The sequence below is a fragment of the Carettochelys insculpta genome, chromosome 30 (genome assembly GCF_033958435.1).
Source record: "Carettochelys insculpta isolate YL-2023 chromosome 30, ASM3395843v1, whole genome shotgun sequence".
NCBI lineage: Eukaryota > Metazoa > Chordata > Testudines > Carettochelyidae > Carettochelys > Carettochelys insculpta.
Window position 1 is genome coordinate 8064976 of NC_134166.1, and position 23710 is coordinate 8088685.

A 23710-nucleotide genomic window follows, 5' to 3' on the forward strand; every position below is an offset into this window, starting at 1 on the left:
ATCATTGGACTGGTTGTGTGGTTCGGATGTCTGATCAGCACCTCCCAAAACAGATTCTGTTTTCCGAGTTGGAGAAGGACAGAGGAGCGTTGGGGGCCAGCGGAAGAGATAGGAAGACGTGCTGAAGCCACACATTAAAAAGTGCAGTATGGGTGTTGACACGGGAGAACCTTGCCCAGGACTGTCCCCAGTGGAGATCGGTAATCCCTGAGCGGGCGGCACAATGTAAAAGATCACGCCGCTGTACAGACGAGGAAAGGTGGATAAGAAAAGAGCAGCGAAAACTGCTCTGTGCCCTTCCATCAGCTACTAACACCTGTCCTGTCTGTGGTAAGACCTGCGGCTCCAGAATTGGGCTGATCAGCCATCAACGGACTCACAAATAGGAGACTGACATGAAGACATCCTACTCATTATTGAGTGATCGCCAAGAGAGAAGAGAAGGGGGGTTACAGACACACTGAACATAGGGTTGTGTCTCAGACCATCTTGGCTAATTATCAGCAATGGGCCTATCTGCCAAGAATTTCTCTTGTGTGTTTTGAACCCAGTTATACTTTTGGCCTTCACAGCATCCTCTGGCAGTGAGTTCCGCAGGTCAACAGCGCCTTTACATGAAGAAGTGCTTCCTTATCTTTGTGTGCAGCCTGCACTCTGTTCATTTCAGCAGGCAACCCCTGGTGCATACCTCGTGATTCAGAGCTGGAAACTAGAGTCCCCCTGACAGCAGGTTAGTGGCTCTGCTGTGTGCCAAAACAGCTGTCTGCATCTGGGTGCTCCACATCTGCTGGGATCCAGGTGCTTCCTTCACCTCATTTTCAGAAAAATGATTTTTTTTTAATCTTTGTATAAAATATATATGAAAGTTTTTTTGGAAAAAAGAAATGGATGAGGAAGAAAAATTTCCCAGTCACTAAACTGGCCGTAGTCAGTAACTAAGGGACTACGTACAGGTTGCACATCTCTAGTCTAGCACCTTCAGGACCTGACTGGTGTCGGGTAAGAGAAATTGCTGGACCACGGGAGGTCAATATTGTCTAGCAGCTTTACCAACATTTCCACTGGTGGCTGGGCTTTTAGAAGACATTTAGGGGGTAAACTGCAGCTAAATAACAGTACAGAATGGTGAGAGCCAGGACTGGTGGCTGTAAACAAACTTTATGGGACCGCAGGAAACTTGATCACACCTATGATAAGTGGTTGTCTGGCTAATTAAAATCATGCCAGATTACAGATGTTGCTGGATGAGAGAGTTTCAGATTAGAGAGGTTCAACCTGTAGTTTAAAATACCCACCCAAACATGTAGGACTTTATTGTAACTCCTTTTGCATGTATTTATCAGCTCTGGATACGTATTTGGTGTTATTAAAGAGGTATTGTCTACTAAGCATAAGGTGAGAAGGCCGCAGGAACTGCTGGGTTCCAACATTCACTCTGTCACCAACTTGCTATGTGTCACAGTGCCTCAGTTTCCTCATCTGTGACATGGGGCTAATGACCATTCCATACCAGACAGAAGTGTTGTGACCATTCATGAGATAAAGTTTGAAAAGCACAATAGAGTGCTGGAAAGTAATATGCAGCACATGGGAATGTGGGCTAGTGTATTGGGAGTCACAGAAGCATGTGGGGTTGTCCCCAGATAACCCCACCTGCTGTTCTGTATCTGCCTTAGATTGGCTGAGAAGGATTCTACTGCCTAAGAAGACAAGTAGGTGTGGGAGAAAGATGTGTAGCTTGTAAATGACAGTGACTGGCAGGTACTGTGCTTCTGCTGCAGGCAGTGCGTAAGCAGAATAATGTTCCGTTATGGGGAAATCAAAGAGTGATGCAAATCTTTTTATAGATCATCAGTGGTTTTATTTTTCCACCCATCCCTATGTTCTCATGTGCTCCTCTCCCCCCTGTGCCCTGGGCTGGCACCTCTTGAAAGCAGTGACCAAGCTGTCACAGAAATCCCAGCATATGGGGGTCTTGCAAACTCTGCTCATCCTGCTGCAAAGTCCAGCCAGACTTTGGTCCTGGGGGATGGAATATACCAAGTGCTGGTTGGTCAGGACTGGATGCTGAAGGGTTAATCCAGGAGCAAGGAGGGCAGCCCCAGGCTGTGTTTTCTGCTAGCAGGAGTTTGGGTTATTTTTAATCCCAGGAGGAGGCAACAGGCTGCCAGGACAATCCCCTTCATAGGTCAAGCCCTGGCTAGAAGCATGATAATTTACCCTTGGTAGCATTTAACAGGGAGGTGGCGGGGGGCAGAAAGGCTGCAGCATTATCAGAGAGGCAACCCAGATCAGTTTGGTAGCAGCGGGTGCTCTCCTTGCCTTAATCGGTGTAGTTATATAGGAGGCAGCGTGGTCTAGAGGTCAGCACAGCAAGCAGCCCATATTCTGCCTCTGACTGTCAGCATGACTTCGACACACGGTGCCCTTGCCGCACGCCTTGGGTTCCCTGTCTAATACTAGAGCCCTGTTTGATATGGTTTAATTATATATGCCACTGTTTGAACATCAAGTGGAGCTGAGGGATTGGACACCACTCCGCCAGGCAGGGAAAGAAGAGAAGCTAACAATTGCCAAAAAAAACCAGCTGAGCTCCATGTTGCTCGGTGATGTCCATCCTCAGTTCACTGTGTGGCTCTGTGCTGAGACTTTCTCTCTTACTGATCCACTACAGCTTTGAAGAGTGGATGCGAAACTGGCCTCAGGGAGCAAGTGTCTCCCAGGGGCCTGAGGGGGGCCTGTTGCGAAAGAGATTCATGTTACTCTGAGGACAGGAAACGTAAATGAGTTTCTTGGCGCGAGAGGGCAAGAAGTCCCAGTGTTGCTAACTCTTGCTGTAACTGGCGTTTTACCTCCATCTTCTGAGTTTACATAAGAATCTAAGCTGGCGTCTGAAAAAATTCCAGGTTTCTAGCACAGAAAATCTTGAAAATCCAACCCCCAAAGGCTCAAAATCCAGAAGGCAAATGAGATGAATGCCCAGTTATTGGCTTTAAAAAAGCAACTTTGTGATTTTCAGGGGCCTGTGCTGATTTTTGACTGTTTGGTGTTCGTGATGCTGGCAGTCCCATAATTATCCTAGGTTTTGTGCTGTGTATTGGAGAAACATAAGTTTATTTTTCCCCCTGTCCCATTTGATAGTATATAACATCCACTGCTACTGGACTGCAAAGGGCAAGGAGAAGCTGTCTTTAATTGCCTCATAGTAAACAACACTCTGTCCTTTCTTTTTGAGAGGAGGAGAGCTATAAATGTTGCCCTGTTCCTTCCCATTGCATATACACCCATTCCTCTGGGGCCCTGCTTTTCTGTGCAGCAATCAGAATATGCCTGTGTTCCTTGTGATGCACAACAGTGCTCCTTGTAAGCTGCGCACTCGTTCCTCCAGGGCCCTGCTTTTCTGTGCAGCAATCAGAATATGTCTGTGTGTTCCTCCCCTTTGTATCATGTAAGGCCCCGCTACCACCACCCCCAGCCCAGGTTCCTCTCTCTTTGGAGTTGAAGGAAAGTGTAATGTGTGTTGGGGAATGGAATAATTAAACACGTGCAATCTCTAAACACTCATCCTATGGCTGAATCTCTCTCCCCCTCTCTCATGATATGGCCCTGTGATGTACAACAGTGCTCCTTGTAAGCTGAACACTTGGGCAGCTGCCCAGGAGAGATTCAGGTGCCGCCTAGCTGATTAGCAGAGCGCCCCCAGCCGGCAGCCTGTGTTTCTATTTCATTATGCACATCTGCAAATGCCTCAGTGCACGGAACAAAATTTATGCTGCACACAGATGGGAAAAGCTGAGCATCTTACACTGCTCTTGGGCTGTGCCACACCAGGGGAGAGGGGGGACTGCCCTCGCGCTCATCAGAAGAGGCACTGGCAGTGAGGGAGGCGCGACAGTGGAGGATCCATGTTTCCTGCTGCACACCTCCACATATCGACTGTGTCCGATCTTGATTTAATATTGCCAGGGATGGAAAATTCCCTGCAACCATAAAGAAGCTGTTCCATTGGCTAACTGTCCTGACCATTAAAATGGTGCCTGATTTCTGGTCCAAATTTGCCTAGTTTCACAGCTAGTGGATCATGTTGTACCTTTCTCTGGGGGGTTGAAGAACCCATTATAATTGCTTGTTCCCCTCATAGGTATTTGAGGTAAACTGAGGCCAAGTTACCCCTTAATCTTCTCTTGGTTAAACCCGACAGATCAAATTACTTGAATGCTAAGAGGCAGGAAGGTAGAACTGTGCAGTGGAGATTTGGGAATTCAGCATTCATCTCCACAGGGAAATTGACCGGCATAGGTGTAGGGAATAACTAATCTGGTATAGCTAAGAGCTCTCCATCTGGCTAATCTATTCCAAAATAAAAGAGCGTTTAGAATGTTCTCATGTGGGAGATTCAGAGCTATCCCATCCGTAGGATGAACAGTGGTGGTCACCCCATGCCCAGCACTTGTAGGGTCCCATGGTTGCTGCCCCAACCATCTTGTGGGCAGGAGGGATGGGGAGTTTACCCAGGACAGGGGTATCCTCCTTTCCACTCCACACTCACCGCGTGGGCAAACTCTTCCACCCTGCTATGCCACCCTCCCTACCCCCTGCATCTCACTAAGCTGCAGCCACAGGAAGTAGGGCACTCCTCTGGTTCCCACTGCCTGCTGAGAAGCACAGGGGTCTGGGAGGGTGGTGTGGTGCAGCAGGCAAAGCAGGCTGCTGCTTCTGCTGCCAGCAGGCAACCCCTGCTGCCTCCATCATGCCTGGCCCTTGGCCCCAAGTAATCCCTAGATCCTGTTGCCTGGGGAGACGGGGCAGGGTCTGTGGTGCAGGGGAGTTGCCTGGGCCCCACACTTGTATACTGGGGTGGGAGGTGCCCCCCCCCCCCGCCACAGCCCTGACTAGACTAGCTAAATTTTAAAGAGACATGGTGGATGAGGTAATATTGTGGGACACGTAGTGCTGTTAACACTTCATAGACCTAAATTTTATCAGAATAGCTGTACCAGAATAGTAATCCCCTTCCAGCTATGCAGGAAATTCCCCCTCATAAATACAAAGCCCAAGTCTTGATAAGCCTATTTATGTGCATCTCCCTCCATTAGAAAAGCCCCCGATGACAAAAGTTTTAAATGAAAAGACTATTCCTTCTGCATTTGCCTTACGTGATTAGCATGTATTTATCGTACAGGGTTTATCCTGCTCAACAGAGACATTGGTTGATGAAACAGCAAAGGAGATTGAGAACATTAAATTTGAGTTGCACTGATGGGTGAGAGTCAGAAAACTGGCCATCTAATGGCTCAACCCTGAAAGGGCTGGGGTTACGGGGGATCCAAATAATGCACCTGACCTGGGGGTCAAGAAGCTTCTCATAGGGGGTTGTGGGAGGAGACTCAGCCAGGTAGGGATAAGGGAGGGAAATCAAGGGGCTGGTGACTATGAAGGGGATATGGGGAAACGTGGAGGGAGATGAGGAAGGACTGGCAGACCAGAGAGGCAGTTTGGCAATTGCCTGGGCATGTCATGACATCCCAGTGGCTATGCTGTGACATGGTAACAGGCTGCCAAAGAGTTAAGGCCTCTACCTCACCCCTGCCACCATGACATGACTACTGAGGCTGCCCCACACCAGTGTATCATGTGACTGCTCAGTGCTGCCCTCCCCATCCCAGGACATCAGGGTGTCTCAGTGCTGCCCTCTGCCACCCAAGTGCATCATGGAGCTTCTCAGACTCGGGCCCCGCTCACCCTAGTGCACCATGGGGCTTCTCAAACTTCTCCCCTCACCCAGTGCATTATGGGGCCTCTCAGGGCTGCCCCTCACCCCAGTGCATCATGGGGCTTCCCAGAACTGCCCCGCTCTGAGTTCAAGGCTGGGGGTGGAGCCCGTTCACCTAACATTTCTCTGTGATTGGCTGCGTATCCCAAATGCGTCGGTTCCTATTGGTTAGAAGAAGGGAGCGCTGATTGGCCGTGGCGGAGCAGCAGGGGCGAGGCTCGCCAAGCTTCTCGCCTCGCGATTGGTTCAGAAGAGAGGGGCGGTACTGTGATTGGGCGGGGCGTAGGTCTTGCGGCGGCTGGCGCGCGGGCGTGTGTGCGAGCGAGCTGCTGTCTAGGCGAGGCTCGGGTGGGGCGAGCGGAGCCGCTGGCGGTGGCACGGGTGCGACAGGTGAGGGAGGGGCTGGCACGAGGGTGGGAGGTTGTGGGGGGTGAGGGGCCTAACACGAGGGTGGGAGGTTGTGGGGGTGGAGGATTGGCGTGGGGTGCGAGGTTGTGGGGCCCAATGGGGGGGGGCCGTAAAGGTGGGGAGCTGGTTTGGGGTGCGGTATGGGGGATGGCGGGCCTGGCCCAGAGTGAGATAATTGGGGTGTGAAAGGGAGAAGTCTGGAGTGGAAGAGAGCCCCTGTCCCGGGACGTTGAAGGTTCTTAACTGGTGGTGGTGGGAAGAGAAGAGCGGGTGTAGCTTCAAAAGGCTGAAGTTTTGCAAGTCTGGGAGTGGAGGAATTTTTATTAACTGCTCTCTAGGGATTCCCAGGAAATCCATGGTAAGTCCATACTTATCTGGCACGTTTTCTGCTTAGTGAAAGTACTGTGTCTGTCACTGCTGTCTTTACAGAAGTAACCTGCACTCCAGGCACACAATAATACGTGTAATATTTTAACTGTTTCCGGGGACGTTGCAGGAAACTTCCAGCTTGTCACAAATGTGGAAATTTTTTGGAAATTTTTTTACTACTGCTGTATTTGAACCCCTGGGAACAAAATCAAAGACAAGCCTAGCATGCTTTTATTTAGTATTTGTATGATTATTATTTGAATGACCATACTGGCTCAGATCAAAGGTTCATCTAGTGCAGTATCTGACTCTGGCCAGTGCCACGTGCCCTAGTGGAAATGAACAGAACAGGTAATCATGATTGTCATCCATTCTCAAATTCTGACAAACTGAAGCTAGGGATATCATCTCTTCCTACCCTGGATAATAGCCATTGATGGACCTATCTTCCATCAATCTTCCATTTGTTTAGTTCTTTTTGGAACCCTGTTAAAGTCTTGGTCGTCTTAACATCTTCCAGCCAGGAGTTCCATGGGTTGACTGTATGTTTTATGCAGAAATATTTCCTCTTGTTTGTTTTAAAACTTGCTACCTATTAATTTCATGTGGTGACCCCTAGTTCTTGTGTTATGGGAACAAGTAAATTTTTCCTTATTTACTTTCTCCGCACCAGTCATGATTTTATAGCCCCCTGACATATCCCCCCTTTGTTGTCTCTTTTCCCAAGATGAAACATCCCAGTCCTATTAATCTCTCCTTATATGGCAGTCATTCCATGCCCCTAATCATTTTTCCCGCTTTTCCTCTTTTAACCAGTTACCATTCCATGAGAGGCCCTTCCCTCTTATCCAGATCACTTTGCTTAAGAGCCTTTGGTGAGGATCCTTGTCAAAGGCTTTCTGGAAAGCTAAGTACACTGTATCCCCTGGAGTCCCCTTGTCCACATACTTGCTGACCTCCTCAAAGAATTCTAATGATTGATGAGGCATGATTTCCTTTTACAGAAGCCCTATTGACTTTTCCCTTACAAATTATATTCATCTGTGTCTGACAATTCTGTTCTTTACTATAGTTTCGTCCAGTTTGCACAGTACTGAAGTTAGACTTACCAGCCTGTGATGGCTTCTAGTCATTTGGTACAAAAGATGATTTAAAGGCTAAGTTACTTGTTCCACAATTTCACTTTTGAGTTCCTTTAGAACTCTTGGGTGAATGCCATCTGATCCCTGTGACTTATTTATCAATTTTTTCCAAAATCTCCTCTAATGACACCTTGGTTGGGGAGAATTCCTCAGGTTTGTCACTTACAATGCAATGCTGCCTCCAGACTCTGGCTTATCCCCTTCAGAGTAGACCTCACTACCACAGTGCTCTGCAAGGAGCATGTAATCTGTGGGAAAGAGAGATAAACATCACCCCATCTGCTCTGTTCCAGACTGTAAGTGATGTTCTGGATTGGCTGTAATGCCAACTGAGAACTACTTTACCATGGGTGCTAACAATTAGGATCTTTTATACTAAAAACTGTACAATAATGTTGAGCCTTACCTAAGTACCTGCTTTGCTTTCTGATGCGCAGCACTTCACAGGAGCGCAGATTGCTGCATTATGGACTTGGAAGTAGAAAACAAGCAGGAAGTGACACTTCCCCTGCTGCCATGTCCCCCCATGAAATTCTCATTGCTGTCTAGAATCTGTCTGCATATACTTCCATCTCTCATGTGAGACATCCAGCAACACCTACTGAAAATGTGTTCGCCTCCTGAAATGCTGCTCTCTCCTCCAGCTCCCCATTTGCAGACACTCTCATGTCCTCAGTTCTGATTCTTCAGAAGCAGCATGGGCCAGCCATTGGGAGGCAGGCCTGCTGGATGCCATTTCTGCTGCATGGACCCGTGGCAAAGCAGATCCTGTCCCCTCCCCCGCCCCCTGAAAGGCTTGTAATTTCTGCAGCTGCTACTGCAGTCATTGGGAGCTACTGCAGGTGCTCAGCACCTCTCGGTATCAGGCTGTCTGTGTTGAGAAGTTACCCTGCTGTGCCAAGAGGTTTGAGATCCGTTGGGGGGAATGTGCTGCGTAAGAAGTAGCATTTGTGGTGAGTCCTTTCCATCGATGCTGGCTAAGTATTTCCTCCTGAAGTAGAACCAGGAGCAAAATCTATGCTAGGTAGTTGGGTGACCTCTGTTGTATCTGAGCACCCACAACTCCCCCAATTTCCAAGGGTGCTGGTGTGTGAGCAGACCCTGAGTTTGTTCAGTGTCCCCAGGTGCTTGACAGCTAAGCAGTGGCAGCAGCAGGTTACTAAAGGGGTTGCAGGCCAGTGTTCCCTGTAAACTAAGCACTTGGGTAGCCCCAAATCTCTCCTGAGCAGCCACCCAGCTGGTTAGCAAAGGGCCCAGAGTGGGCAGCGTGTGTTTATATGGGTGGTGCACATCTGCACATGTCTCAGTGCACATAACATTTATTCCACCCATGCATAGGGAAAAAAATTAAAGGGAACGCTGACATAGGCAGGTTGTTCCAGAGGTCAGGGAACTGTGAAGAAGGCCCTTGCATCTAATGTGAGAGTGCAGAGAGCCAAGGAGGAGGATGGACCAAGGTTAGATCCACTTTAACGGGGGGGCTGATAATTTATTCTTGTTTAAGTTCCCAAGCTGGCAGCTTCCTCCAAGCCCTGCTGCATCTTTCTATAGCAAACTGCTTGCTGCTGCCCAGATTGGAAGAGTGCAGCTGGAAATGTGTGGCCCCAGTGCCTTGCCAGATCGGATTTGTGATGCGGAGTGATCCTGCAGAAGGCTTAAAGCCTACAGCAATCTGTGAGCAGCTTGAACGAGTCCTGGCACAGCAGTGCACGTTCCAGTTGCATTTTGAGTTTTGCCCTGATCTGCACGTGCCCAGGGCTAGTGGAGTCTGTGCCAACTAGAGCTGCCAGTCATGCCAGTCTTTGTGGTTTGAGGAAGAGGGGGCTGCTGTGGTGGCTAAGAGGGTTCTGGTCCCCCACAGTTTAGGACGCAATCTGTCTCTCTGGGAACGATGTCAACGGACCAGGGTTACTGGAGCAACCTGACAACCCTGCAGAAAATCGCTCTGGCCCTTGGGATCCCAGCCAGCGCAACTGTCCTGTACATCTTGTACCGCAGGTACCGAGAAAGCCGAGGTACGTGCACAACCCCATGGCAATGAACTTCAGGTGGCCGTGACTCCGTTGCTGTGTGGTGATTAGCATCTTCTGTGTTTCATTTAGGCTTGAATTATTAATTACTTGTCCTCCTTCTGCCTTCACCTCACCCTTGCCAAATGCTCAGAAATAAACCCCAAGGCTAAAGAGAGAGCAAGCAGTATAGCCAGGATGCTCCTGCAAATAAGGAGGCCTGTTTCTTTATCTGTTCTTTTCCTCTGTGCCATCTACAGTACCTTCCCTGCAAGGGGCTAAAATTCTTGTACCTTCCTGCTTATTCCTTCCCAGTCCCTGCCCTGTGTTGAGGAAATGCGAACAGACTTAGCACTGAACGGGTAAATGTCTCCTTGCTCTGGAGCTTTGCTGATTCCTCTGCTTCTCCTATCCTGGAGCAGCTGAACTAGTGAGACTGGCCACCTTTAGGCTGTGGGGCAGGTGGCTTGCGGGGGGTGGCTCTATCAGGCTGTTTAACCTGTTTATGGTGGCTTGTGCTCAGAGGAGAGGCCGACGTTTGTTGGAGAAGATGACATTGAAATTGAGATGAAGATCCCCCAGGAGGCTGTGAAATTGATAATTGGACGACAGGGCACCAATATCAAACAGGCAAGTGCCACTGCAGGCTCCCTAGGGGCTGGGGTGGGAAAAGCAAGGCCTGCTTTCAGGGACAGGCACTTTCCTAGGTGGCGCATTGGCTTGCTGGCAGAGCAGATCAGAGCCAGCTCCTTGTGGCTCTCCCCACGCAGGCAGAAGCCGTAAGTGACCGTGCCCTGCCATTGGACAGCAGTTAGTTAGTTTTTCCATGAATACCTGGCCCTACAATTGACTTTGGTGCATTCTGAGCCCCACCCCACTCACTCCGTCCCTAAGAATCCTGGAGGTCCGTGCAAGCCCTGTATGAAAGCTGCTCCAGCCAGGTTGGAGGAGAGGACTGGGGCGCAGATGCCAGAGGAGGGCAGCACTGCTATAAAATGGATCTTAATGCCCCTCCCTTGGCTTTTAAAGATCCACTCGCAATAACTCGCTCAGAGGGACAAAAGCTGAATCAATCACATTTCCAGGAGGCCTGAGCTCAATCCAGTGAACCCTGCCTGTCCGCACAAGCATGGTGCTAGACTTGTGTGTCCTGTGTCTCTGCAGCTGAGGAAGGAGACCGGTGCCCGCATTGACGTGGACACAGAGGACTCTGGAGAGGAGCGGGTGGTGCTGATCAGTGGCTTCCCTGTCCAGGTGTGCAGAGCAAAAGCTGCCATCCACCAGATCTTGGCGGACAGTGCCCCCGTGTCAGAGCAGTTCTTCGTGCCACAGAGGGCTGTCGGCAGGATTATTGGTAACTGACTAGAAACTTCTCTGTCCCCACCCCATCTCATCTCCTATTAACCAACGGGGAAAAATAAAAACGCTCTGGGGTCCTGGAGAAAAATGACCTGGGGACTGGCTTTTGGAGCAGCTTGAAAAAGCAGCTGCTGCAGCTGTGGTGAAATCTGGTGGCTGCTAATTCTTGCTTCAGTCTGCTGAAGCATTTGCTGCTCTTATTTTGGAGCTGGGGAGAAATCTTGAGACAACAGTAAATCTGATCCCAGAGCCATGGGTACAGCGGTTAGCTCTGTAACATGGAGTCGAAGGCACTGAGAGATGTTACTGAGCTGCCTCCATTTATCAGACTGCAATGGTTCCGATGTAAGCACCTTTATTTGGCACTTCTGAGCCTTATGCTCTTTGAAAGCTTGTATTTATAAAGCTGGTGGGGAACCCCCAGTCCCTGAACTGATATTCTTGGGGTGGAACACCACTGCTGTTCAGCAGGGACACTGGAGGGCCAGGAGCATCAGGATACTGTGCATGACCAGCTGGAAATGGTCTTGCTTGGGCTGTGAGAGACCTGGGTTCAAGGCCCTTCTCCATGACGTCCATGACCTTGTGCCGGTTGCAGAGGCTCTGTGCCTCAGTTTCCCCCCCAACCAGAGAGTGGTGAAAAGAGGCCTGTGTGCTGCCTCTCAGGAAGGCTGTGCAGGGCTGGGCTAGTTCGGCACTGGGGACTGGATGTATTTCCAACGTAACACAAATACAGGAATTCCAGCTGTGACTTCCTTAGTCAGAACTTAGCCACTGAAATGGGGCTTAGCTCCCTCTCTCTTGTGCTGAGCACATGAGCTCAGGCCCTGGAATTTGCCTCACACCTGCAGGGTGGCCCAGTGCCCCATGTGCCATGCTGGTTACTGGCTAGCTGTATCTATACGCTGCAATGAAAAACCCCAGCTGCGACTCTCTGAGCCTTGATCAGCTGACTCAGGCTCATGCTACAGAGCTTAAAACAGCAGTGTAGATACTGAAGCCTGGGCTGTAGCTGCAGGATTTCAGGACCTATGCTCCAGTCTGCACCTCTGCACTGCTGTGTTTAGCCCTAGAGCACAAGCTTGAATCATCGTCCCTGGGCTCTGAGCCCCACTTCTGTGGGGCTTTAATCGCTGAGTGGCAGTACCCTGAACAGCAGCCTGCTCCTGGCTAAATCAGAGCTGGATGAGAATTCTTCCAGTGGTGCCCATTGCTCCAGCAGCTGTTCATCCTGAGTGAAGCCATGGGCTTGGGGCAGAGCAGGCAAAGCCAAGATTTCTGAAAGTGCTTATGTTCTGAGGCTGGGCTGACATGCCCTGTGGAGCTGGGTCCTCAGCTGGGCTCCCTATAGTTCCTCTGCTGCTGCCTAGCAAGTAACCTACTTCTCCCTGCTCCTCAGGCAGAGGTGGTGAGACCGTGCGAGCCATCTGTCGCAGCTCAGGAGCCAAAGTGGTCTGTGAGAAGGAGGCGGACAGCATCCTCTGTCTGACCCGGCTCATCCGCCTCTCGGGGACCCGCAGGGAGGTGAATGCTGCCAAGGTAGGTCTTGGGTGACTGCCCATTTAAAGGGACTGGTCAGCTGCCTCCTGAGCTGGTGTAAAAGAAGGCGTCTGAGCCCTGTAAAAGGGGAGAGATGGAGACCGAGAGAGGTGCAGCACAGAGAGGCCTGAAAGAGCTGTAACAGAGCTGCTGGTGATGCTCTCCGAGGATGGGCTAGCCCAGGGGAATGCTGCCACACTGCAGGAAGACCTGCACAGAGACCATGAGGAAGGAGGGGAAGTAGTAACTTGGGGCAGTTGAACAGGAAATTGAGGTAGAAGTTGCCTATGCTGCCAGGATCTGTGAGAGGGTCTCCTTCTGCCCAGGCTGGTGGTGCTGCACCAAACCCCCTTCTCTCCCTTCCTCTCCCAAAGCAACTGATCCTGGAAAAGCTTTCGGAGGATGACGCATTTCGGAAGAAACTGGCCCAGTCGGCAGCATCTCGGTGCCTGCGCAAGCAGCCCTTGGGTGTGAGGAGAGAGGATCCCAGGCAGCAGGAGGTGCTGCCATGCCCCAATGGCCAGGCCCTCGTCCAGCTGGCAAGCTCTCAGCAAGGGGCAGGGGATGGAGACTGGCAGCTGTCTAAGGAAGCCTCAGATGAGCCACAGGAGCTCCAAGCCGAGAGCAGTTCCCCGGAGGAGCCGGAGATGGAGCCCAGCCAAGCAGTCCCTATGTTTGAGGGTGAGTGGAGTGCCTTTATCCCGGGCTGGCTCACACCAAGGGGATGTGTGTAGCTGGCTGCTGAGAGCTAGGACTCCTGGGTTCTCTTCCTTGCTCTTTAGTAGACTTGCTGGTCTCAGCACAGCACCCTCTCCACTGTGTGCTTCCATTGCTCTGTCTTTTCGGTTGGGGTTAAGTGTCTGTAAAGGGTCCTCACCTGGAGAAGAGAGGCTGTAAAGAGCAAAGGGCTGAGGCTTCCCAGGGCAGTGAGTTATACATCAGTCTGGATTGCCTGGAGCTGGGATCACCCTCTCCCTTGTGTGGAGACAGGACCTCACAGCAGCTGTCCGACCTATTGGGACCATGTGATGCCCTATTAGGGCATCGTGAGTCTTTTTCATGGGAGTGCTGCCAGGAGCTGGCTGTTTCCACCTTGTCCTTGTGGGCACTTCCTCAAATCTGCCCTGAATGGGGTTGTGGGTGTGGTACGTCGCCCCACTCCTGCGAGCTGAGTGGAGACCTACACAGTGCATGCAGATCAACCCACGAGTCTCCTTCCTCAGAGCTCCCAGCATGTGGCAAAATGTCATCCCTCCGCACTGCCACCCAACCCTAATCTGTCTGTCTGAATCAGCATCCCACGCTTGGATTCCTCTGCCTCTTGCTCTGGGCCTTCCCTGTCCCTCCTGCTCAGGGTTGTGTGTGCCTCTCAGTCCCCAGCCCCGACTTCAGCTTCCACGCGGATGAACACCTGGAGGTTTACGTCTCGGCCTCGGAGAACCCCAGCCACTTCTGGATCCAGATCATCGGCTCCCGCAGCCTGCAGCTCGACAAGCTGACCTGGGAGATGTTCCAGTACTATGGGAGCAGTACCCACTCGGTGAGCTTTTGCCCAGGGGACAGGGTACCTTGTCCTGATGTCTGGCTAAACCTTATGCAGCTGGGTGGAATGCTGTCATCCCCACTCCTCTCACCCAATGCCCAAAGAGGAGTTAATTCCCCGTGGACCTGCATGGCGGCCTGTTCTAAACCAGAGGTCTTGAGGCAGTGAGTCACATGCACCCCTCTGTCTTGCCAGCCTGAATTCCCAAATGTCCGAGTAGGCGACATCGTGGCTGCCCCATACACGGATCACAGCGCCTGGTACCGGGCCAGAGTCCTGGGAACCCTGGAGAATGGCAACTTGGATCTTTATTATGTCGACTTCGGTGATAACGGGGAAGCCCCGGTGGAGGCGCTGAGAGCATTGCGGTATGTGCAGTGGGGAAGGTTGTGATGAGAGAGTGCAGGCGAGGGCAGGGGATGGAGCAGGACTCCTGGGTCCTACTCCTGCTACTGACTCACTGTGGGACTCAGGTGGCCTCCTGGCCTGCTCTGCACCTCAGTTTCAATAAAATAGAGGAGCTCCTGTCTCATTGGGGTCCTAGGTCCAAGTTAACAACTGTACAGGGATTGGAGATCCCTGGTTGTGAAGGGCAAGATGGGCACAGGGCTCCCACTCTAGTGTGTGCAGATCCTTGCTAAACCCCAGGGACAATTTCACAGGGGAGACCTGATTGACTTCAACAGCTGCGGGGCACTGGGGTCATGTCCCTTTTCATGATGGTTCCTCCCCTTCCTGTCCTCCAGGAGTGACTTCCTGAGCCTGCCATTCCAGGCGATTGAGTGCAGCCTTGCAGGGATCGCCCCTGTGGGTGAGTTGTGGAGTGATGGCTGCATGCTCTGTTGGGATGGGTCCCAATGACATAACCAGCTAGGCTGCTGGTGGCATAACCTAAGGGGGCTCAGGTAGCTCACAGAGAGGCAATTCTGAGTGGTTTCCAGGTGGCTGGCTGGTTGCTGAAATCTCCCCATTCCAGACCTGCCTGCACTTAATTCCTTGGGTCTCTTCCCCACTGGGAGTCAAAGCCTGCCTCCTGGAGCTTCAGCTGCTCGCTGTCTTCCCCACAGGAGAGCAGTGGGAAGAGGCCGCCCTGGACGAGTTTGATCGTCTCACCTCTTGTGCTGAGTGGAAGCCGCTGCTGGCAAAGATTTCCAGTTATGTCCAGTCCGGGGTCTGTACCTGGCCACACATCCAGCTTTATGACCTCAGCGGTGGCCAGGTGAATGCTGGAGGTTGGGCTACCTGGCAGGCTGTGTTCTCCCTTTACAAAGTAAGCAGCACCACCTGCATCTCCGCTGCCTTTGGTGCTGCCTCTGCAGTCCTGGAGAGGGCTTGACTATGTACTTCCAGCTGTCTCTCTCTCCAATCCGTATCATTCCTCAGACCACCAGCGCTCCTTCCTCTCTGGCTCCTGCTCCCCTCCCCAATCTGTACCCTGTTAGTCTCTTCCTCTTGTGCCGTAGTCCCCCTGCAACTCTCCAGCCTCTTCCTGTTTCCCTTCAGAGCCTTGATATAGGCGAGGAGCTGGTCCGGCTGGGTCACGCTGTGCGATGTCCGCAGGAGGAGGATGGCGCTGCAGGGGACACTGCCCCCTACGTGGGAACAGGGGCTGAGGTGTTCCAGAAGATGCTGGTGAGTAATGCGCTAACCCTGCAGAGGGACTGGAAGCGCTTTGGAGATATGGGAATTGCTCCAGAGCCCGGCGTTAGATCAGCTGTCGGCAGAACATGTTTGTTCCTTGCTGAGATTTTCAGTGTCCTCTTCCCTGCTGCCAGCAGCCTCCCTGCAAACCACTGGTGCTGTCATGTTTCCCCTTTGGCTGGGCTCCAAAGGTTGCAAATTTCCCAGTGGCTAGGGAGTTGTGCAAGGACATCCATCGCCAGAGAGTTTACCTGGAAGGCCAGACTCGCCAACAGCAGCAGCTAGAGTAATCCCATAAGGAGCCTGAGGTGATGCCATGTGCTAGGGGAGGGGTGGGGCCCTCAGTGCCCTTGGCTGTCAGGCTGCCCTAACGGGTGCAGCTGTGGTGTCATGAGCACCCCCTGCAGGTGGAGCTGGAAACTGTACCTCTGTCTGACATGCCTGCACTAGCTTTGACTGAGATAACATGCTGAATATAGCAGGGGAGCTCCAGCTGCTTGGCTCCAGCTCCCTTGGGCAGGCTGCCGGCTATGCCCCACATGCTGCTCGAAGCGGCTGGCTGCAGGAGCCATGTGCATGTCTGTGCACCTCTGGATGCTGGGGGTGTGGCCGGGGGTTTGTGCATAATCTTACAGCTCGTGTTGGCTAGAAACTGGCCTTTGGGTAGTGCCTGAGCTGTGCTTGTGGCCCAGGCAGCGTGTGGAGAGACCCATGGCCCCAGCAGCTGGACATTTTGAGTGGCATGTTGGGGTGTAAAGTGATATGAGGGTCCTGCTGGGCTACTGGCCAGAACTGCCTTGGTAAGTGTCCCCTGGTCTGAGCCTGCACATAGCACCCTGTCCTGGTCACAAGCCAAATCCCTGCAGCCCTTTCCGCACCCTTGTTGTAGGTCTGAGCTCCCTTCAGCCCTGACCCCACACCTTCACTAATATTCGGGAAGAGTGTGGCCCTTGGCCGTTTACCAGTCCCTGGCGTGGCCTGTCCACCTCTGGCCAGGGTCTTCGGGCAGCCGGTCCGAGCTGCTGCTTGTATCTGCCACTGTGCTGGGCACGTTAGCTTGACTGAACCTAGTGCATGTACCTCTCCCTAGGCCGGGAGTCGCACCTCCAGCTGCGTCTTGACCTACTCCATGGGCTGGTCTACCCTACCGACTTCCTTCGAAGGAAGGATGGTAATTAGGGCATTGGGAGTTTACTAATGAAGTGCTGCTATGTATAGGCAGCACTTCATTAAGCAAATTCATTCCTCCCCACCCCGGCGCGGCAGCTCCGAAGTTTTAAACTTTGAAATACCGGGATGTCTAGTCGCAGCACACCCACCGGTGCTTCGAAGTGCCCTTGCTGCTTGAAGGAAGGTGGTAGTGTAGACAAGCCCCATATGACCCAATCTTTGTTCTATGGCAAGCGAATCACTGACTGATTGCCCATGCTGCCATGTTTCGAATGCAGAGGAGCACGTTCTAGTTAAACCCTTCTCACTGCATCTGGAGCAGCGTCCATTGCCCCCTGCAGCTCTGAATGCCTCGTTGCTAATCACAGCTCTGTCTGCCCTGGCTGGAGTTGGCAGCATGCTTTAAAACTCTGGTTTTCAAAGTATGGGTCATGACCCAGTGTCAGGCACTGGGTTACCTCACTGTAGGGGTGAGCAGGTGATCAGCAGAGTGCTAAGGCAGGCTTCCTGCTGTCAGACTCATTGGGGGCTCAGATACACTCAGTGAGAACACTCCAGGTGCATAGATAATAGGTTTTATTGCCAGGGTATACTAAGTCTTCCAGCCTTGAGGGCTTGTAGCAGGTGCTGCTCCAGCATGGGGAGTCCCTGGACACCCATAAGACTAAGGTCCATGGGTGGGACTGCTCATTATCTGCTGCTAACCTTTCCACCATGGTCAGGAATAACCATCCCCACCCCCAATCCTCATAGTTTATTATGCCCATGTAACTCTACTCCCTTCTCCATCTGCTCGGCCAGTGTAGCTGGGTGAGGGAACTTTGTCCGTGTCTCATCCAGCCAGGGGAGCCACCCAGCCTAACAGTTTGGCTGCCAGAGTCCAGCAGGGAGCACTACTCCAGCCAGGTATCTTGTCGGTGGCCACAACCCCACATCCTCCCTTAACCCTGGGAGCTGCAGCCAGATGGGAGGTATCTCCCAGTGTATCCTGTTCGTGACGCCAGTTGAGGGGTAAGGAGGGTCCGGGACTGTCCATAGCAGAAGGGGTGTAAGCACTTCCCTAATTGCTAACTTGCTTCTCCTTAGTGGGAAGCACATACATAGTAATGCTTAAAGGCTGAGAGGGTTAATATACTCTGTCAATAAAACCTACTATATCTATGCACCTGGCATGTTAACTGAGTGTATCCGAGCCCCCAGTTAGCTCAACACCTGTGTGGCCTGCTGCTGTCCATGCTGCATCCTGGAAGTGGCCAACAGCAGGTCCAGCCTCTAGGTGGAGGGGCCAGGGAGTTCTGCATGCTGCCCCCTCCCCAGGCACCAGCTCCACACCCCCAGGGGCTGGTGGTGCCTGCAGGTGAGAGCAGCACGCAGAGCTCCTTACATCTCCCTGCCAAGGAGCTGGCCCTGCTGCTGGCCGCTTCTGATGTCCAGCATGGGCTGCAGCACCAAGACAGGCAGGACTTAACCTGACTTAGCCCCTCTTCCCCACCCTCCACGCCATGGTTCTGACTAGAGCTACTGGAGGTAAGTCTGCACCCCAATCCTCTGCCCTGGCCCTGAGTCCTGCTCTCCCCCCAAGTCCAGAGCTGCCTTCTGCACCCCAAGTCCTACATCCCCAACCACAGCCCGCAGTCTAGTCAAAAGTTACACTGTGTTGTGGTCATCAGTAGTTTTCTTCTTCTCACGATCCAGCTGAAGTTTGAAACCCGCTGGTGTGGGAGATCCCTGCCTTGGGCGGGTTTCCTAACCTGGGGATCTCTCCTGAATGGGCCCTGGTCCGTTCGACAGCGAGGTGCTTGTCTGCGTACACAGTAACTGGAGTAACACTGCCTCTCCCTGCTGCTTAGGGGAACACGGCAGAGACCTCCCTCGAGAGCCTCCTATCGGAGACCTGTGTCAGCCTTTCAGGTAGGTGGTTGTGATTGGCTGAAGCAACTCGTCCTTCATGGGGGCAGCTGCTCCAACAGAAGCTGTCTCCCTTAGGGTGGTATCTTGCATCCCATCCCTGTAGCATCTGGGCTCCTTCCACATCCCATCTATAGCGAGGTCTCTGCTTTTTCTCAATGTATCACTTTTCCTGATTGATTCCCAGCCCTGAGAGATGCCAGGAGGCAGCAAACTAGCTGGGAATTGGGGCTTTTCCTCTTTTTTGGTGTGATCTAATCCCCCATCTCTGCCCATGCTAATAGGGCAAAAATATTGACTCCCTCTCAGTAGGGAAAAGTAGAATCAACCATTTCAGGCCCGGCTCTTTTTTGTGTCAAGGATTTACATGAAATGCAGCATGAATTGGACTATATTTGCACATTTTCTTTTAAGATACACTTGGCTGGAGGGAGGTATGTGGACAGGAGAGTTATTCACTAATTCATCTGCAGTTTGTAGTCAAAAGAGAACATTGTGCCAAGTGCAGCTGAACTGGAAGCTGACTGGGATCAGCCTTCCTGGTAGTGTGACCTAGTGGGTAGGGCACTGATTGACGACCTAGGACTATACGTTCTATTCCTGTTTTCTGCCACTGATTTTGCTCTATAGCCTTGGGCAAGTCACGCCTGTGCCCAAGTTTCCCTTCTCCCTCCTTCAGAGCAGTAACTGTCTCATGTCTCTGCTGCACGGGTTGTGTAGGACCTGACCTCAGCTGTAGCTTCTAGGCATTGGCGTAATACATGTAATAATTGCCCTGAGCTGACTGAAAAGCAAAAAGTTAACAGGATAATGAAAATGGAGATTTTTTGCAAATCCTTTAACTGGTGCGAATTGCCCTGTCCCCCTCCATCACCTGGATCACTTAAAACTCCACAGCTCCTAGCAACAGAGAAGGGACATGTGAGACAGGCTGATCCTGCCCGTGGGCGGGAACAAAACCAGGCTTCTCTCTGTGGGCTGTCATGAGAAGGCTGGGAATGCCAATTGTCGGGCTCGGCTCTTTGCAAGTGGCTGTAAGACTAAGCTTGACCAGTTTATGGGGGCGAGGGGTGGAATGATGGTGAGATGGCCCACCTGTGACTGCTATTAGCAGCTATCCACGTTTGGAGCATGGAGGTATTTTTAACCCCAGGCCAGCCTGGCAGAGACCCTGGGGGATTTTTACCTCGGTCTGTTGCGTGGGGTGCACCCACATGTTGGTTTGGAAATATACAGCCTCAGTCCACACAAGAGACAAAGCAGCTATCCCAGACTCTGCAGGGGGATTAACTCCTCCCTTAGGCAAATCCCTGCTGCAATGGGCAGGAGAACTGGAGCTGTTGGGACAGAGAAGTACAAGAAACCCTCTCGGGGTTGTTTGCCAGGTGGCGAGGAGCTAAGTGGGGAAAGGTGGATGGGGGGAGGCTGCTTCCGCCAGCAGTAGCTGCAGAGGAGAAGGCTCTTGTGCCAGCAGTAGCAGAGAGGCACGAAGGGATGGGAGAGAGGGGGGGGGTGTTGGAGGTTGGCATGGAAGGAGAGGGAGCAGGAGGGAGTCTGTCTCTGACAGCCCATGTGCTGACAGATGCAGAGAAGAGAGCGTGGCTCAGTCCTCCATGCACTATGTGCCTTTGGCTTGGTAGATGACTCCATTGAGCAGCTCCGAAGTGACGCTGAGCCCACAGAACTGCCCTCCCAGAAGACCTTCATGCCCCGACTCCAGTCCCTGGGGGACGCGGAGGCTTTCACCTTGCCAGCTGGTGGTGAAAAGCAGAGCAGCTCAGGCAGCAGCAAGGGGGTGTCAGAGGCTGTGGGGCCTCTGCCGGCTGCCAGGACCTATGTAACAGATGCCACGTGGACCTCCAGTCCTGCGGATCTCTCGCATCCAGTAGCCTCCTCAGGAGAGGCCTCTCCCATCACCCTCTCCAGCAAAACATCCACTACCTCAAACAGCAGCTTCTCAGCCACCCTGCCCTCTGGGGACAGCAGCTGCTACTCCCCCCGGGGCTGCTTCTATTATCTCTCCTCTTCAGAAGATTGGTCCAGCTCCTCTGTCTTCTGCAGCAGCTCAGGCTCTGCTGGCATTTCCCTCCAGAGCCCCATCCTCATCAGCTCCTCTGATGGCGAGGAGGAGGAGGAGGGGCTGAGGCCCTGCAGGAGAGGTACAGAGGGTGCCCTGGATGGGCAGCCTGGGCACTGCACAGAGGTGTTGAACGCACAAGGAGCACTACTTTCTGCTGCACTGGCAGCCCTCTGATGCAGGCACATCCCACCCCTCCCTCATTGCTGGGGAGTCTCACAGGTCAGGGCTGTTGCTGCCCTGCCATTGCTTGTTCGGCTTGCCGTGGCCGCTACCGGTGATCTCCACCAGCCGGCAATATTTGCTGCTGCCCCGAGGCAGAGCCCTGGGTGAGGTCTTGATCCTCAGCAATGGCTGTTGCTGTTCTGTGTGGTGGGGGCCCCTGCATCATAGGGCTTAGACCTGTTCTCCCTCTCCCCAGTGTAAATCTGGAGCAGCCCCATGGAGGTGGCTGGGTTCTCTGGCCAGCATGTGGCATAACTAAGGTCCGAACCTGCCCAGTGCTTGTCGCTGCAGCACAGATAACCCGCTGTGTGGAGCTGGGCGAAGAGGGTGTGAAATGGATGTACAGGGGCCCTGGGGTGTCCATCACAAGGGCTGTGGTGCAGCACAACTCAATGTTTCTCCGTGCACAAGTGGGAAGAGCTGGTTCTGGAGCAACCAGACACCAGCTCAGGCTCTTCTTGTGCAGAACAGGTCGTCTTTGCGCTTTGGGGGACCTGCCCATCTCTGGAGAAGGGGGCACCCTGGCTGCTTGGTGACCTGGCTCTTGGTGGCAGGCTGGCGCTGGGGAGCAGCGATGCTGCAACTGTTCTGACCACGGCCTGTCCTCTTCTGTGCAGAAGCCGCATCTGTGTCTGGAAGCGGCGACAACGTCATCCTGGTGGAAGATGATTCACTTTGATGCGCCCCCTGCTCCTTCCCCAGGTGGCAGCGAGCCGGAGGAGTTCTGGAGGGAGGTGCGTACGTTTGACTGTTCAGGGTGGTGGCAGATCCCCAGGACATCCGTGGGACTTGCTTGCCTATTGATTTCCCCCTTGTAGAGTACAGGAGAGAGGCCATGTCTGCACTGCCATGCTTTGTGCTTGCCAGCGTGGCTGCCCCTGGAGTGGGAGGGCCTCAGTCAATAGGGACCCCCTGTCGGCAGCTTAAGGGGTGGCACTAATTACAGTCTGAGGCTAGTAACCAACTCGGGGCTGCTAGTCTAAGCAAGCAGCAGCTCCCTGGGCTTTTGAGCATGGCACTTAATGTCTCTGCTTTCTTGCCTTCCCTTTCCTCCCTAGGAGCTTGGTGCCTGGATTGAAACCGCTGAGGATTCCCTGATGGGGGAAATAAAATAAAATACTACAGGGAAGTGGAAGGCGAGACCATTGGCGTCGTGCCCCAGTGGTGCTGCTTTCTGGTGGCTCTGGGGCCTACCTGCTCTCTGGGTCTGAAAACACTGGGTTTGCATCCCATCCCCGTTTGGGATGGGGTGCTGCTGGTGTGGCAGCCGCACAGCAGTGAGTGCACAGGGCTGCCCCCCAATGCAAACTCTTGTGACTGCCCCCACCCCCCGAGGCCTCAAGGGCTGGGAGGGGGAGGGGGTGTCTTTTGTTAACGTTTGGAGAGTGCTGGTGCTGGATTCTGCAACGAGCTGCCAGCGGCTGTCGAGTCAGCCACCAGTGTTCCGGCTGGGCACTTCTCTGCAGCTCCCCAGGGATCGGGGTCTGGGCGATGCAGGTGTTCTGGGGGTTGCAGAAAGAGGGCCCCTCCCAGTGCTGCCCTGAGCCAGAGCCTGGCACCAGCATTGGCTTCACTGTGGCTGCTCTTTCCCTTCTGTTGTTTAGCTGACGTATGTGGGTGACCAGTGCAGCACTGGGGAGGGAACTGGCTCTTCCTGTGGCTTGCCAGGCTGCATGCTGCAGCCACCTAAGCACCAGCTGAGCTTTGAGCGTGAGTAAACCCCAGGCTGCCAAGCGTCTTGGCACAGGACTAATATGAAGCACAGGGGCATGTGGATAGGCCCAAAGCCGTTGCCTGGCCGTAGCTAAGTTACACAGCAGCAGGAGCATTAGGGTTTTCTCAGGTGAGCTCTGCTTAGTTTGTTCTTTGCCAGTGGGTTGTGGGATGCTCAGGTTCAAGCCCTGCCAGCACTTGCTTTACTGAAATAAAACATGCTCAAAAGGGAGAGAACCTTCTTGGACTGGAAATGTTGGAGCTCTGTTTTCATTTCAATATGAAACGCAAGGGGAGCTGGTCTTCCCACCACCACCCCTGCGCCTGAATCCACTTCACTGGGGAGCTGCCCCAGCCATCTAGTGTTTATAGAGCTCCATGCTGCGTAGGGGGTGAGTTCTAGAGTGCTCTGCATGCACTTCTTGATCTTCCCCAGGGCGAGGACAGGGCCTGAGTTAGTCTAGAACTAGGAGCTTTTGTAAATCTCTGCTTCTGCGTCTCTCCTTTGCATAGAGCAGTGTGAGCAAAGCCTGGTTCACCTGCTGGCTATAGGAAAGTGCCCCTCTGGGAGAACTGGCCAAAGCTTGGTCTCTAGCTAAAGTGGCTTTCAAAGTCTCTCACGGCACAGGGGCTGAAGCGGTCACCACCCTCTTGTGAAGATGGGCATTTCCTGGGAGGAGGGGTGTTGCTGCAGCCTTTCAGTTTCATTTGTTTTCCCCTCTGCCTCATTGGTGGGGAGACTGGGCATGTTCGACAGCGGGTGAGAGCTGGTCACCTCAGATGTCTGTTTCTTTATTTAATAAAGTTCTGTTGAGTTCTGCTAATTGGAGTCAG

General features: G+C 52.8%; 1 protein-coding gene across 2 annotated transcripts; it reads left to right on the forward strand.

Annotated features, from left to right (window-relative positions):
• Positions 1-6083: 6083 nt before the first annotated feature.
• Positions 6084-23708, forward strand: TDRKH (tudor and KH domain containing). 2 transcript variants are annotated; one of them, XM_074980676.1, is made up of 14 exons: positions 6084-6163; positions 9554-9707; positions 10225-10331; positions 10866-11055; positions 12460-12599; positions 12974-13280; positions 13973-14139; positions 14338-14510; positions 14889-14953; positions 15210-15412; positions 15646-15774; positions 18804-18864; positions 21781-21897; positions 22222-23708. In XM_074980676.1, exons 2-13 carry the CDS (start codon positions 9584-9586, stop codon positions 21840-21842), a joined length of 1728 nt encoding a protein of 575 aa, XP_074836777.1. In that variant the 5' UTR covers positions 6084-6163; positions 9554-9583; the 3' UTR covers positions 21843-21897; positions 22222-23708. The 2 variants fall into 2 exon arrangements, with proteins under 2 accessions (XP_074836777.1, XP_074836778.1); XM_074980677.1 differs by lacking the exon at positions 6084-6163 and adding an exon at positions 6426-6539 and having other exon boundaries at positions 15210-15361.
• Positions 23709-23710: the final 2 nt, after the last annotated feature.